The sequence below is a fragment of the Melitaea cinxia genome, chromosome 22 (assembly GCF_905220565.1).
Source record: "Melitaea cinxia chromosome 22, ilMelCinx1.1, whole genome shotgun sequence".
Taxonomy (NCBI): domain Eukaryota; kingdom Metazoa; phylum Arthropoda; class Insecta; order Lepidoptera; family Nymphalidae; genus Melitaea; species Melitaea cinxia.
Genome location: NC_059415.1, coordinates 12311301 through 12329340, shown reverse-complemented (window position 1 = coordinate 12329340; position 18040 = coordinate 12311301). Strand labels below are relative to the sequence as shown.

The 18040-nt window shown below is 32.2% G+C and overlaps 1 protein-coding gene across 1 annotated transcript in view; it reads right to left on the bottom strand.

Moving 5' to 3' along the window:
• LOC123664753 (insulin gene enhancer protein ISL-1) overlaps positions 1-10266 on the bottom strand; it is a 70417-nt gene extending 60151 nt beyond the window's left edge. Inside the window, exon 1 of the mRNA XM_045599241.1 lies at positions 10116-10266. Within this exon, the coding sequence (XP_045455197.1) occupies positions 10116-10218 (103 nt within the window). The 5' untranslated portion in view covers positions 10219-10266. The remainder of the gene's footprint in view (positions 1-10115) is intronic.
• Positions 10267-18040: the final 7774 nt, after the last annotated feature.

Here is an 18040-nt window from a genome sequence, read left to right as displayed (position 1 = left end):
AAAGGCTATGAGATATATATTATAGAGATCTAGTTTGCATCTGTTCATGTTTTTAAATTGTATTAATGTTGCATTAAAACAATTCAAAACCATGACCTATCTTAGATAAGAATTACATCCAGGCTACGACTACTATAACAATAAAAATATAAAAAATAAATAATTAAGTAAACACTTATCCGCTGTATAAGATATTCGTCACGTTCGACGTGTTTGTGGATACCGACTTAAGGAAAAAAGTGAGTTGGAATTATGACACTAACTTCCTACCGGTCGTGCCCCACTATACGTTCAGGTGTAGTGGAGCGAGTAGTCGATTTAATACCGACGTTTGTAGCTTCATTTTTCGTTTTTATTATATGTTTTAAATCCCACACATTCTTACATACACACTAAATACTGTAATGGATTATAGAATTTAATTTACTCATATCAATATTTTAATATAATGTGTGATGAACACACACAAACACATACACACACACACAAACATACACATATATAGATACATCTTGAAACACTATATTATATATCATTACCTACCATTTAAACTACGTTAACATTACAATTCCAAATATATACGATTCAGCCTGTAATATCCCACTGTTGGGCATAGGCCTCTTTCTTAATGTAGGAGAAGGATTGGAGCTTAATCCACCACGCTGCCAACTGTGGGTTAGCCGATACATTCCCTACAATACGTAACTATCGTAATCAGGTATTTATGATAACAACCGGGACCGACAGCTTAACGTGCTCTCCGGGGCACGGTGGGGAGACACACAAGGACAGACAACCAGACAGGAATATTTGCACATACTGATAAATATAATATTATAATATAATAATATGATTATATGATATGTGTTAAAGGTACATAAGCAGCAAATTAAAAAGTTACTCTTTCATTCCAAGGCTTGTCTTGATAAAGATCATAGGCTATTTAACATCACGTTACAATACAAGCAAGCAGTTGTTGAAAATGTCAACTAAACAGGAAGTCGTTTTATTTTTACTTTGGATTTTTGGAAAACTAATTTATTTTATTTTGTATAAATTCGGTATAACGATTTAAAGTAAGAATGCTGATTGGATACTTGACGCCATTCCACACGGTTTTGTGTTGGTGGACAGTTATTATCTAGCTCAATATTGTAAGTATTTTAATTAGTTCATTTTTTTAAATCACATAAGGTACGTATTTGCTTAAAAAATAACTTCTTATGTTTATAAAAACTGCGTTGTAAGAAACATAATAAACTTATTCTTACGAATTAATATTATTATCTATACATACAAATAAATAAAATGTGTGTCTGTTTGTAATATTAAAATAACCGGTTTTTTACTAAATGCATATGGATGTATACACGGTACATATACCAAAATAACAATTTTTTACAAATTTTGTGTGTCTGTCTGTATGTCTATTTGTTCCGGCTAATCTCTGAAACGGATGGCCCGATTTTGACGGAACTTTTACTGTCAGATAGCTGATGTAATAAGGAGTAACTTAGGCTATTTTTATTTTAGATTTTTTTTTTTGTAACTAGAACATGTTTTTTAATTCCACGCGGACGACGTCGCGGGCACAGCTAGTACGTCAATAAAATATATTCTAGACCTAACTTTAAAGGCTAACCTGTTAAAACCGGTTATAGCTAGATAAAACTAAATCGCTTGACGTTGAATCTCATTTGTGAGGCAATTGCGCAAATTAGTACTTCAACTCATTTGAATGTTTTGTAATAAAAAATAAGTTATATTGTATATACCTAACTATAGTATAATAATATAATCTGTCACATCAAAATTTACTTGATTCAAGGCTTCGAAAGCACCTTTGATTCCTACATGAATTATGTTATATAAAAATTCAAAACATTGTCTTTTTTTTAGTAATTATTTGATAATAAAAAGTAAATTAAGAGAAAAAATGTATAAACTTTTATTATTAAAGTTATGTTTTGAATTGCTAATCACTTTTTTTTAATTAAGTTATATAAATATACTTATATATTTTAAAGATTGTTTAGATATAAAATATAATATTAAATGTTATATTTCGACTTCCTTATAATTTTTTGTAGTTTTGAGTATTTAAAACTACATTTTGCATAATTAAATGTTAATTCATAACAACTAATAAATATGGTTTGTACAAAATATAGTTATTGAAGAGAACGTACAATTATGGGAAAATAATTTTAAAAAAACTTAAGAACTAAATTAAAATTCATAAATAAATAAATTAATTTAATTGAATTTACGAAGTATTAATTCATAACAATATTATGTATAAGTTAAAAATTTAAGAAATAATTACTTATAGATATTTGTGGTTGTGTATATGCATAACTTTGTAAGATAGAAATAAAAAAAAAACATAGCGTCACACGTTCATAACAATTATCATAAATCAGCTGTAGCGTCGCTTTTAAGAATAATTAAAATTTTTATTTGTTATTATATATGACGATTCGAGGTTATTTTTAAATTTATTTCAATAAACTTATTTTCGATTTTGATTTCATTACATCGCATCGCTCGTTATTAAGTTGTCTATTTTAGGAAAATTTACCCGTATATTTATAAATTTAATTTTTACATTAATTTTTTTTGATGTTTTTTTTTTTGAATTATCAAGCCACATCAAAAATTCTCTATAATAAACGACAGCTTATAAGCTAAGCCTGTTCAACGTTTTACCGTTTTCCATTCATAAAAAAAATCCATAGGTATGTCTACTAAGCGTATTATTGGTAGGAGAGACCGGTTATTTCCGGTTATAAAGGCGTAAATTTGTGATGCGGTGATCATAGCTGCCGACACGCGGCTGACCACAGGCGTCGACACAATATAAATATTATGACTAGGACCTATCTACCTTGCCTAATTGTATACATAAAAATTATGTTTATTTTGTCTGCATGTTCACTATTTGAGAAAGGCTGAGACGACTTGGCTGTATTTTAAAAGGTAGATCTAAATATCAAAATAAAAAAAACTTTATTAATTTTACAAATAATAGAAAAAGGAGGTCCTGCAAGTATTGATAATGTTAATTTCATTATATATTCATTATATCGGAATGTTGCAACAATGATAACTTTAAAAGGATAACATAACATGAATTACTATATTTACATTCAACATAAAATATATTTAAATTGGTCCAGCTTTGCATTTAAAGAAATAAATAATAATTTACAGTTTTGAACTTTTTATTTTATTTGTTACCTCATCTAGATATATTTAATAAATTCAGACTGATCTAGAAAGACCATCTCTCTGTTTTGATAGTGTAATACAATATTAAACAGGTTTGTAAAAAGGTCTGGAGCTTAAACTACCACATTTTTTGTCTGTGGATGGGCAGATAGCTATATGTACCTAAATATATTTCAGAAGTCTTTACTCGATACATGCAAATAAATTTTTTAACGTCTAACGACAGTTTCATTTCTTAATAAGTTTGGTAAGCACTTAAAAAGGCGATGCGGACCAAATTTGAACATGTGACCTCTCGTTGACCTTTTTTTCTATATAACTACGTTACCTTGGGTGATAATATGAATGAGTTTAACATAATCTCTTTCCTCTACTTGTAGGAACACACTATCACATATCAAAGCTACTTGTAAATTAAATTTAAACAAATCTACAAATCATATTAAATGTATCTGATATATCTACGTTTCTCTTAAATGGAGAAAATGGCCTATGCATACCTGTAAGATACAGGCTAAACCAATCAAAACAATATACGTCAAACTATTTATTAATATAATGCGCATATTTGCAATTCTGTTTGTTCATATTTTGGTGTGCAATAAAGAATATATTATTATTATTATTATTATAAAAACTAGTTATTATCGAGTCCTAATTAATAATGTTATTTGAACATTTTAAAAGTCTAAAATAGTCCTCAAACTTTTCATATTTTGGTGTGCAATAAAGAATATAGGTATTATTATTATTATTATAAAAACTATTTATTATTGAGTCCTAATTAATAATGTTATTTGAACATTTTAAAAATCTAAAATAGTCCTCAAACTTTTCAAATAAGAAAGAACAACATGAACCACAAATACAGCACTCGCTTTTTCACATATTTTTTCCTCGTGTCGGCGTCAGTGGCAAATGTTTAGGAGGTAGGTGCGAACGCTACCGACTTCGCACCAATAAAACTAGCCCCGGTGGTCTGACTTCGTAAAGTCCAGGTATAGCTTAGGATGGATAAATGCACGGATATTTTTTGTGACACAAGAATACCACGTTGTTCTAATAGGTTTCAAATATGTATTAAATCCTCATTTTATGTTAATGTTAGATGGTGTTAATAAGAACCGGAAAGAAATACTTATTTATTCATTTATTTTTTTGTTTATAGAACACCAACAATTTTTTTAACTGAGGTAGGGCACAGCAGGAATTTCCTGCTCAAAATATGGAGCAGCCCGACTGGGGTAGTACCTCGACCTTACAGAAGATCACAGTAAAATAATACTGTTTTCAAGCAATATTGTGTTCCTGTTGGTGAGTAAGGTGACCAGAGCTCCTGGGGGGATTGGGGATTGGGTCGGCAACGCGCTTGCGATGCTTCTGGTGTTGCAGGCGTCTATAAGCTACGGTAATCGCTTACCATCAGGTGAGCCGTACGCTTGTTTGCCGACCTAGTGACATAAAAAAAAAAACAAAGTATACACCATGTTTCAAGTACATATACAACAACAGTAGAGTCTGAGTGTAACTTTAATTATAGGTGATAACTACATTAAACTTGACTAACATACTCGTACACTACTACTTTATTCGATAATTATCAATTTAGTCATAACGCTTCAGCCTGTAATATCCCACTACTGGGCATAGGCCTCTTTCCCCATGTAGGAGAAGAGTCAGAGCTTAATCCACCACGCTGCTTCAATGCGGGTTGGCGGATAGTCATATGTCTCGCATAAAGCCAGCGTTTAAATCAATCACATCTTAGATCAACAACCCAATAACTTTGATATTAGAAAGTAATCGTTAATATTGCATATTTATCTTAATTTTATATAACATCGTTAAAAATGACAATGCAAATACAAAATATATCATAATATATTTTTCTTAAATGTCTTTTAATGCTTTCAGATATTTATGAGAAAATTCTATGACTTTAAGATAACAATACAACACATCAACATTATTTTGATGATTAAACATTATGGTAGGGTCGGCAACGCGCTTGCGATGCTTCTGGTGTTGCAGGCGTCTGTAAGCTACGGTAATCGCTTACCATCAGATAAGCCGCTTATTTACTGACCTAGTTGTATAAGACATATATAAGAAAATCATTCATCATCATCATCATCATCATTATTGGTCTTAGTCCGTCTATTGCAGACGATTTAGATAGTGTCAGCCAGACACTGTCTCGCCTAGGACACTCTTCAGCAAAACGCAGAGTTGCCTAAGCTCTGCGCCACCCTCTCGACTTCACTGGCTATGCCCACAGCAACCACGATTTGATACGTGTGGAGCCAGTTCGGCTGCAGGAGTCTTTCGCATTTTAGAGTTATGCCACGAATACTTGACGGAGACTCCATTCCAAATTTCAAATGAAGTTTTCCTTTTTCAGGACCCTGATGATTTTGAGGCAGGTTGAAACTTCGGTCGCCGTTTACGACCCCCACGGGAAGAAAGGGAGTGGTGCTGTTCTACTCGGCCGACACCACACGGCAAAGAAAGAAATTCATTAAAATAGTAATTAAAAAGTTTATAATAGTCGATATTTGAATGAGCACGAGTCAATAGTCAATCGTATGCAAGTTGGAAACGGGTTAAATCTATAAATAGCCGTTAAGCTGAATGTTTGTGTTGCTACTTAGTGCGTACAATATTCCTCGCTAAAGGGAAGCGTGTGTTTGACTTTGTGCATTTCTGTTGTAACTATATTGCTTGCGAGTTTCGTGAATGTATTTTGAATTATATTTGAAATGAATTTGCTTGTAAAACTAGCTTTTAGACACGATTTTATCTGTGTATTTCGTAACAAAAAAACATATGCTAGTCCATCTATACAAACTATCAAACTTAAGAATGTAATATAATTATAATGAGGAGTACTCGTAATTTATTTTTGTACTTACTTATTTAAAATGTAACTGAAATATCCTGCTCAAATCTGAAGCAGTCCGACTGGGAAAATATCTCGACCTTACAGAAGAGCACAGCTAAATAATGCTGCTTTCAAGCAGTGTTGTGTTCCTGGTGTGAGTAAGGTGACCAGAGCTCCTGTCGGCAACGCACTTGCGATGCTTCTAGCGTTGCAGACGTCTATAGCTACAATAATCGCTTACCAGAGCCGCATGCTTGTTTACCGATCCGGCTGTATAAAGATCAAAAATTTCTTTAAATAAGATGACTCCAAAACAACTATGGAATCGTCATTGTATAAATTATAAATGTAGCTCTATCTCTATCTTGATAACTTTATATTTTTAACTTAATTTTGTTTATTGAATATATAAATTGAATTTGATAGAGACAATTTTACAAAATATAATTATTTTTACATAATTTTTACATAAATTTTAAATTATTGTCATTATTGCAAGATTTTGATTACGATTTCTAATACAAATACTTCTGCAATTTATTATAAATTATATTAACAAACAATAAAAATTTAAATACAATGTCTTGTGAAGTCTAATTTTTTTCTCACAACATAATTATACATTTGTATCGTTAAATAATAATAATATGATAAGAATTAACAATTGAGATATAATTGTAATTATTACAATTTAACTAATAATTAGTGTAATAAATATAATAGTTATTTAAAGATATTAAATAACACGATTGAACTGAGGTAGGGCACAGCAGGAAAATTCCTGCACAAAAATGGAGCAGCCCGACTGGGGAAGTACCTCGACCTTACAGAAGATCACAGCTAAATAAGTTATTTTCAAGCAGTGTTGTGTTCCTGTGGTGAGTGAGGTGACCAGAGCTCTTGGACTAGTTTGGGAGTAGGGTCGGCAACGTGCTTGCGATGCCTCTGGTATTGCAGACGTCAATAAAGCTACAGTAATCGCAGGTAAGCCGTACGCTTATTTATCGACTTAGTTATATTAAAAAAAATCCGATACGATACTTCATTTACCCCAGGGGATAAATTTTGAAAGATCAGAGATTATTAAATGACGCAGCATAAATTCTATTAAAACTTCTATCATCAGTAGTTTAGACTTAATACATCAGTCTTAGCATTGTCTTATATTTAGATACAAATACATAATTATTTATATTAAGTATAACGATTCAGCCTTTAGCATCTCACAGCTGAGTATAGGCCTCTTTCTCTAGGTACCTAGTTGAAGAATCAGAGTTTAATCCACCACGCTACTCCACTGCGGGTTGGCCATATGAATTTGTCTGTCCGTTTGCCTTCCAAAACATGTTTATTACCATTAATCATTTAAGTTTGAAAACGAAATGCGAGTAAAAATATGAAAGCCCTTTGTATATCAAAAAACAATCCTGAACAGCAAATAGGAAATAAAACTACGAATATTATTTTAATTCTTTGTTTTCGAAATATTTCATATTTTTATATACTGACACGATTTTGATGAAAACTGTAAACAGAACTATAGTTACTAAAAGGAAAATCTTTATCCTTTATTTATTTTATTTTATTTGAGATCTAACACTTACATTTTTACTAAAATTTTAACCCATTAAACTCGACTCGACTTGGCAACTTGTTATTCGATGATTCATTCAAAAACATACAATAAAAGATTTTACAGAATTTGTGTGTGCTCCTAACTATAACACATTTATTAACAATAGTAACAGACAGACACAAGACCCTAACGTTTACAGTTTACTAATTTCTATAACAGTTATTTGTACACTTCCTAACCGCTTTTCTATGCGCTGTCCTATACCCAAAGGTTGTCTGGAAGAAATCACTCTTTTAGCGATAAGATAGCGCCTTTGTACATCTTCCTCTAATTGCTACTTTTGTTTGTATCTTTTAATGGTGCGCAATAAAGATTATTACTATTAACATTATTATTATTATAATTATTATTTTCGGTATTTTTTCTCAGCCTTTGGCTGGTTTGTCTGCATTTGCGGGTCAAAACCAAGTAAATGCAGCGTGTGGTGTGTTAAATAATGTGTTGAGGTGTGTTAAAATTATGTGTTCATTATTATTATTATTATTATTATTATTAATATGATTTTACTACAATTTTTGGTAAGTAAATTAGAATATTCTTTCTTAGCTACACGTACTTATATAAAACATGCAATAGGTACTGTAATAAAATTCATAATTTATTTATTTCTGATTGTTATTATTATATATATTATTATTGATCTTATAATAAATATTTAACTCATAAGACATAGGCACGGGCACCATCTAATAATTATAATAAATGATATAAAAAATACAAAGGTTTTTAAAATTTTCGGTCAAGGTATTGGTATATGTACCTAACATTAAAAATTCAATACTTTGTATTAATGTAAATTATTTATTAATAAAGGATATAAACATAATTGTGAATTTGGACCATTTACAACTAATTAAAACATCGTGAAACAAAATAAAAATTTTTTTTGTAACCATTAAAAAGCTCTATTTTTTTCATATAATAAAATAAAATTACAAAAAAAAAATGATTTTATTATACACACAAACATTGCAGACTGATTAAGAGTGTGTGCTTATTAAGATAACCTTATAAGGATAATTAGAGAATCAAATTCTAAAACTAAAGAAACCCTAAAACGTCGAAGCCGTTTACGATATCACATAATTATACTAATATTATTATTTATGTGTATAATAGTAACACCTATTTAAATAAAAGCTGACCTTAAGGTTCAAAATCTAAAACTAAAGTGATCCTAGAACGTTACGTCAGATTTTAACCCGACATCAAAGTCGCTATAATAAATCTCTCAACCCTCTAATGGCCGTCTCGCTTGCATTAGCAAAAATAACGCCGGGGTCGATTCCACCCTGCGGTTTATAAATCAATCAAGACCTCCCCTTTTACATTTATTGGTTAAATTTTGGTTGATATTATTTGATTATTGGTTTTATTTAGGATTAAAAATAACTGAAAAGGTAAAGAACAACTAACAAGATAAAGAAAGTTAAAAACTCAAACCCGACTACGACAAAAAAAAATTGTACGTGACTTTATGTCCTTTAGAGGGCGCAACATTTAATATATTGTGACACCATATAGCCCATAACCAGTAAATTATTAAGACACTACAAAGATACCTATTTTTCTAAATATGATAAGTAGTTTGGGAGATATAAGGGAACAGATGGACATACATACATACATACATACATAGACTGCTAAAATAATAACCATCCTTTTAGCTTTATTGTAGGCGGGTGGAAATTAATGATTTATTTTGTGAAAAAGTTAATTTGTTATCGATAATCAAATTATTATAAAATAATTAAAATTAGATTTTTATATATAATAAATAAAATAAAAAGTTAACTGTGTAGACTAAATTAAATTATTTTTAGAATTTTTTTTTTCAATTTATTAAGTAACTCAACTTAAAAAATTAACAGCAGTCATTAACTAATTAGACAATTAAGAAGAAATAAGAAAAGGTACAAAAAATGAATTTATACAAATGATATTTTTTTTACAAATTTATTTATACAACTCTGATGTTTGGGTGTATTATTTTAAATGATTGTAGATTTTTTAAATTAATTTCTTTTTTAGGGTTAGTTAGTAGTACTTAGTTTTAGTAATATTTTTCTTAGGACCAGGTCATTTGAAATTTAAGGATTGATATACCTAGGATATATGAATGTGAAAATATGTTATCAATTGATATCACTAGATTAAGGTAGTATGTCAAAATATGTAGGTGTATGTTACATACAGTATGTAACTCCACATATATCCACATATATACATGTATACATATATAGTTGAAAATGTTTGAATCATAAAACCCATCAAGTAGGCATGTATTACATTTTATTTAATTACACTGTCCAATACAATCACCACAAGAGAACGATAAAATATATTTTTATACTCATATTGACTTACTGGGCATCATTTCTACGTGCGACGAGGTATCCATGATGGTGTGATGGTGCAACATGTCGGGCGGGGACTGCACCAGCCCGCCACCGCCGCTGGCCATCACCATCACTGACGGTGGTCACTATCCCCGGGGTACCACGCTCCGCGAACGAAGGATCAATCAAGGTACGAATGGAGCCTTGCGTGTTTTAGGGTTAACCGACTTTCGTTTACTACTCGACTATTATTTTTTGTTTTTCAAATTTTATTAAATATATGATAGTCACCTAAAAGTCAAAACTTAACACATATGTTCTATCACAAAAATAAAAATGACACTAAATTATGTTAAACGAAAAACACTCGACCATTAGGCACTTCGACATATTTTTTTTTTTACAGAAAAAACTGTCTGTGTTGATACACACACATCTCGTCACGGCAGAGGCCAAGCCCACACTGCCGTATTATATCTATAATTCTATGGATCGACGCCAAAGCGCATGAGCAGAGTGGCCTTCGTTCCCATTGGTCGGAGTTTAGAACGCCTTTTGAAAAGGCGTCTCGCGATACGTCGATAGCTTCCCATTTTCCCGCCCTAATCGACTGAGCCCTCACAAAATGGCGCCCCCTTATAGCCTTTTGATGCTTTTTTGAACATTTTCTTTAGTAAAAAATAATCCTGTTCGAATATAATGAGCATGATTTATGGTTTTGATCCGCGGTCTCTTTTTTCTTACCATGTTAATCTAGTCGTGTTAATCTTTAGTGTTTTTTTAAGCTTGTTTCTGCCCGTGTCCAGTGGATGAATGTTTTGTAATTGTACATTTGTTTGTTTATCTAAAACGTGCATTAAATGTGATCGTATTTTTTAAATTTTGCGTTTTTTTTTTTCATTGTTTCTTACTTGTTTGTAATTTTCCTTATCATAGCGTGTCTTTATTGTAAAATAAATTTGAAAATACTGCAATATATTTTTAATAATGCCAAATATTTTTTCTCTGCAATCGAATTTTGTTTTTGTGTACAAATAATCAATTAAAATTAATGCTACCGAGTGTAAATAAAATATGTAAGTAGAAGCGAAATGAACAATTTTATAAATTTTTAGTTTTTATTTAGTAATCAAATTTCGACGCGGCATTAGAGGGTTAAGGGCTTAATTGGCTCCATATCAATTTTTAGGTAAGTAATAACTGACAATGGGTAGGTAGGTACAACGTTCCCTATTTTTTGTTAATTATTCTGAACTTAAATTGACTTTTATAAAAGTTGAGCTTTTTGAAGAATTTTTTATCGAGCTTATTTTCCTGTCCAACCATTGTAATTAATATTTCGTAACATGGCAATAAATGTTTTGAACTTCCTATTTAAAAAAAAGCACTTAATTAATTATTTTAATTAAAAAAAAATAATTCTCGGCACTATTTCACGCGGACATGATTTGTACCGTAACTGTTTGTAAATATATAGTTCTTAAGTTGTGAATTGTTAATTGTGTAGAAACTCATTAATATAATGTTATTACATCTTATACCTAGATAAAAATAGAAACGTTATCATTAAAAAAAATCTGTTTAAATTTTTATTTATTTATTGGCAACAACTAGGACTTACATTTATATCTTCTAGTACTTCTAGTACTTTGTATCATTATAGTAACAGCCGCTCTGATGTGGTGATGCGAGTAATCGCCTAAACCACCGATACTTTGCGGGTTCGATTCCCGCTCATGATGGATATTTGTATTAAATATTTCTTACCAGTTGGATGTCTATCCTTGTGGGTCTCCTTACCTCCGTCGATCCTAGTTGTTATCATAAATACCTGATAGCGATCGTTACTGATAGTAGGGAACGTATCCGCCACCCCGCAGGATCGGCGTGGTTGGATTAAGCTTCAATTCTTCCCCTACATGGCGAAAGAGGCCTGTGCCCAGCATTGGGGTGTTACAGGCTGAATACGTTAGTATCAATTTCATCAACGGCCTTGACTACTGTTAATGTAACTCGTTGCGTGTAGCGGTTTTGGTAAATTGTAGATACTTAGTGGTACACTTTATAAATAAAATGATTTTTTTTATGTCAGTAGGTCGGCAAACAAGCGTACGGCTCACCTGATGGTAAGCGATTACCGTAGTTTATAGACGCCTGCAACACCAGAAGCATCGCAAGCGCGTTGCCGACCCAATCCCCAATCCCCCCAGGAACTTTGGTCACCTTACTCACCAACAGGAACACAATACTGCTTGAAAACAGTATTATTTTGCTGTGATCTTCTGTAAGGTCGAGGTACTACCCCAGTTGGGCTGCTCCATATTTTGAGCAGGAAATTCCTGCTGTGCCCTACCTCAGTTAAAAGTTATAAGTGATCAATATAAATTTTTCATGAACACATAGGGTTACAACGCGGTTATTTTGCTTTAAACCGACCCTGCTGTATATGTTTCATACAAACTATCAACCCCAATTAAACCCCTTAGCGGTGGAATATCGCAAAATCCGTTTTTAGCGGACGTCTACTAATTATAATCTGAGGTAGATTATAATTAGTCAAATTGTCAAATTTCATCTTTGTCCATCCTGGATGAATGGACCATCTAGCTGTTTTTGAGTTCTCGCGATGAGTGAGTCAGTGATCTTTCTCTTTTATATATATAGATTACGATGCATTATTTGGACACCTCCTCACCATCTATAGAGCACACATTTTAAATTTCAAGTTTCTTACTTCAAAAACATAGGACTTTCATAGAAACTTCCAACCCCCGTTTCATCCCCTTAGAGGTCGAGTTTCATAAAATTCATTCTTAGCGAATGTCTACGTCCTATAAGGAACCTACTTGCCTAATTTTAAGTTTGTAACTGTTATAATTTCGGAGATTTCGTGATGAGTAAGTCAACCTACCATCCCCCGTTTTAACCCCAAAAAGAAATGGATTTCTAAAGATACTTTATTTGGACACCTTCTCATCATCTATAGAGCATACATTTTAAATTTCAAGTATCTTACTTCAAAAACATAGGACTGTCGTAAAAACTTCCAACCCCCGTTTCATCCCCTTAGGAGTCGAGTTTCATAAAATTCGTTCTTAGCGGATGTCTACGCCCTATAAGAAACCTACTTGCCTAATTTTAAGTTTGCAACTGTTATAATTTCCGAGATTTCGTGATGAGTAAGTCAACCTACCATCCCCCGTTTTAACCCCAAAAAGAAATGGATTTCTAAAGATACATTATTTGGACACCTACTCACCATCGAAAGAGCATACATTTTAAATTTAAAGTCTCTTACTTCAAAAACATAGGACTTTCATACAAACTTCCAACCCCCATTTTATCCCCTTAGGGGTCGAATTTCGTAAAATCTGTTCTTAGCGAATGCCTACGTCTTATAAGGAGCCTACCTACCAAATTTCAAGTTTGTAGGTGTTATAGTTTTGGAGATTTCGTGATGAGTGAGTCAAGCTACCATCCCCCGTTTTAACCCCAAAAAGAAATGGATTTCTAAAGATACACTATTTGGACACCTTCTCACCATCTATAGAGTATACATTTTAAATTTCAAGTCTCTTACTTCAAAAACATAGGACTTTCGTACAAACTTCCAACCCCCGTTTTACCCCCTTAGGGGTCGAGTTTCGTGAAATCCGTTTTTAGCAAATGTCTACGTTTTATAAGGAACCTACCTACCAAATTTCAAGTTTGTAGCTATTATAGTTTCGGAGATTTCGCGATGAGTGAGTCAGCCTACCATCCCCCGTTTTAACCCCAAAAGGGAGTTAATTTCTTAAGATACATTATTTGGACACCTTTTCACCATCTATAGAGCTTACATTTTAAATTTCAAGTCTCTTACTTCAAAAACATAGGACTTTCATACAAACTTCCAACCCCCGTTTTACCCCCTTAGGGGTCGAGTATCGTAAAATCCGTTCTTAGCGGATGCCTACGTCTTATAAAGAACCTACCTGCCAAATTTCAAGTTTGTAGGTGTTATAGTTTCGGAGATTTCATGATGAGTGAGTGACCTTTCGCTTTTATATATATAGAGATTACGATGCATTATTTGGACTCCTTTTCACCATCTATAGAGCATACATTTTAAATTTCGTCTCTTACTTTAAAAACATAGGCCTTTCATACAAACTTCCGACCCCCGTTTTATCTTTTACGTCCTGTACAAAACCTACTTGCCAAATTTCAAGTATGTAGGTGTTATAGTTTCGGAGATTTCGTGATGAGTGAGTCAACCTACCATCCCCCGTTTTAATCCCAAAAGGGAGTTGATTTCTAAAGATACATTATTTGGACACCTTCTGACTATCTATAAAGCATACATTTTAAATTTCAAGTCTCTTACTTCAAAAACATAGGACTTTCATACAAACTTCTAACCCCCGTTTTACCCCCTTAGGGGTCGAATTTCGTAAAATCCGTTCTTAGCGGATGCCTACGTCTTATAAGGAACCTACCTGCCATATTTCAAGTTTATAGATGTTATAGTTTCGGAGATTTCGTGATGAGTGACCTTTCGCTTTTATATATATTATAGATTATAGATTACTGCTAAAACGCGAACACCGCATTTTGCATGGCGCTTACGACCTATTTCGCGAGACCGCGATTATTGTTGATGAAAGAAGTCGCAACGGCCTATCATCCTGCGACTTTTCAGAAGTTTCACTTTTGCCGTGTGTGAATTGCACACACACTTTATTTTGGTATGACAACTAATAAAATACAGTCAAATCGAACAGCTTTCTCTTTTTTTGAAGTCGGTTTAAATGTGACTATCGCTGTCATCAACAACTGTTACCAGTTAACTTCATATTGGTCAAACTAATTATAATGAATTTATAATAATCATTATATTGACTTTACCTTCTCTCCTTGGATTTATTTATTGTGCAATTGTCTGACAGTTGCCTAATAGACACATATATAAACTTTTTAATGAGACCCTTTTTAATGCGTCATTAATTTCACGTCTAATCACATTGTCAACTATGTGTGAGGTTTGCAAAAAAAAAAGTAAAAAAATCGGCGCCAAACATTCCCGCCACGTCATTAGACAGATAAAATAGGACACAGATAATAAACTTATCTTAGCAGATGTAGATTAACAAAGGGGTTTATTTGAAAATAGTTCTTATGTTGATCAGATAAGTGTTAAAATCGTATCAAATTAATTAGGAAGGAAGTTGTAAGGGCTCTTAAAAAGATCGCACATGTCGGAATGTAGCTGATAGGACATTTGGTAGGTTACTTAAGTTTAGAAAAAGCGAAATGCGAAAAAAATATTACCTTAACAGTGTTTTTTTTTTGCTAAAAACACATGAAAATAGGTACCCCATCTTGTATATCTCTGTTGAAAGTTTATTTAAGAATAGAGAAAAAATAGTCGATGGCTCAATAATATTGAATATACTCAGGTTTGTATATCTATTCTAATATTAGATATATATGAGTCATAATTACACTACAGTATAATTTTTTTAATGCAACGAAGCATTTTAAGCTGGATAGAGTGAAATATTTATCTGAAATGGTCTTTAATCTGTACTTTTCAATCTATATTTGTAAAAAAAAGGAAATTAATGATATTTTTATACAGTTTTTTTTTTATCAAGACACAACGTTAAAGATAACATAAATACAATTTGTTAACTACGAGAAACACTAATTACTTTTTATCGCATTGTTCAATTTATTTCATTAATCAATTATTATTTAAAGTATTCTCTTATATTCTATATGATACTATATTCTATATGATACTATATTCTATATGATACAAATGGCAAAAGCATTAAGAAAGCCATTTATTTAAAAAAATCTATAAAAGTACAATAAATAATTTAAATTAAAACAAAATAAAAAAATAACAACACAAAAAATTGTAACAAAATCCATGCATCTCGGTAAGAATCTATCAAGTGAGATTTATTGCTCAGAGTACAATCATTAAGGAATGTCCAGCCATTGTCTAGAAAACAAAAGAATTAATCTTGTGACCCCCGGACAGCGCCGGACGGTACCGGACGACACCGGCCGGCGCCGGAAGCTGGGGTAGAAGCAGACCGGAAACAGCGAATGAAACTTATTGATTTGGATACTTCATTTGTTTTGACCTGCTAAACTCTCATAGGTAGTGGTTTCATTATATGTATTGGAAGGAAGGTTTTATTTATTAATCCATATATAAAACCTTACAAATATTTACTCAAGATACAAGTAACAAAATAAAAAAAACAGATAAAAAAAGGCATTTATGTTTTCTTGTCTAGTACTAACAGGGCAGAGAGAGATTTTTTGCTTTTTATAATGATAAAGGCAGGGTATAGTGCACAAAAGCACATAATCTTGGGGAAAACGTTTTTATAACTTCTTGAGGCAGGCCACAGTGGATATATCCTGCTCAAAATCTGGAGCAGTTTAACTGGAAAAATACCTACTTCAACTTTATTAAAGGTCACAGCTAAAAAACAATGCTCTAAATATAATTAGTAATGTGTGCCCATGGTGAGAAGTGCTCTTGGAGAGGGTCAAGGGTGGCGTAGACAACAAGCTTGCAATGCTTCAAGCTGCAGGCGACTATAGGTTACGGTGACCACTTACCATCATGTGATAGCTAGTTTGCCGAACTAGTCGTAAAGAAAACAAATATATATATATATATATATATATATATATATATATATATATATATATATATATATATATATATATATATATACCTTCAAAATCTAAAAATAATTAATATTAATATTCATTCCTGATAAAAAATATTGACTATTTCAATCCAACGATGAGAGTAAAGCCACGAAACACAACGATATTTGTATAACTAAAAATAAATCCAGTTAATTTTGGTCTCAGTTGAGACAGATGAGTAGTCCAGACACCTGGCGTTAAGTGGTCCTCACAAGGACACTTACAATTTTTTGTAGTGTAACAGTTTTAATAAATAAATAAAAATAAAACGAGTAGCCCATTGGTATTGTTTGCGGTGACCCTTCTTTCTACTGCGAGATTGTAATATGTTATTTACTAGCTGCCCGGACAGACTATTTTCTGTATAAAGTTAATCTTAAAAATTATTTTTTTAAAATTACTTTTAGTATTAAAACCTTCCGTGGGCCTTAAGCAAAAAAATGAAAAAAAAAATAGCCGAATAGGTCGAGCCATTCTCGAGTTATGCGCTTAGCAACATTCATTTTTATTTGTATAGATTTATATATTTAGATAAGAATAAAATTAGTGTTTATATTAGCCGGTAGTATTTACCAATAATACAAGCATTAAGTTGCTCACTTCAGAAATAGACAACTGTGCTTCGTCACTCTGATGATATGTAATTATTTTTTATTTGTCTGTACGTACACATTTATTGCAAAAAAAAAATGTTACCTAAACTTCAGGAACGGATGATCGTATGTGTACGTTAAACGTAGCTTTTTCAACATACAATGCTTAATTTTCAGTAAAACTTAAGAATTGGCTCACTGCAGTTTCAATTCCTATCTAGATCCGAATTTGCTTACTAGAGGTGCTACTTCACTTTAAGTATTAACTGAGGTAGAGCACAGCAGGAAATTTCCTGCTCAAAATATGGAGCAGTACGACTGAGGTACCTTGACATCACAAAGTGTTGTGTTCCTATTGGTGAGTAAGGTGATCAGCACCTGGGGGGGGGGGGAATTAGGGATAAGGTCGGAAACACGCTTGCGATGCTTCTGGTGTTAGGCTATGGTAATCGCTTACCATCCGGTGAACCGTAAGCTTGTTTGCCGACCTAGTTGTATAAAAATTACTTCAAAAATTTATCCCTGGTAGACAAAACCAGGAAAACGGCCGTTAGTGAACAAACAAATCTTTAAGTTCAATATTTAGCTATGAACATCTTAACTACTGAAAATCAAATAAATATAGAAACATTGACACACT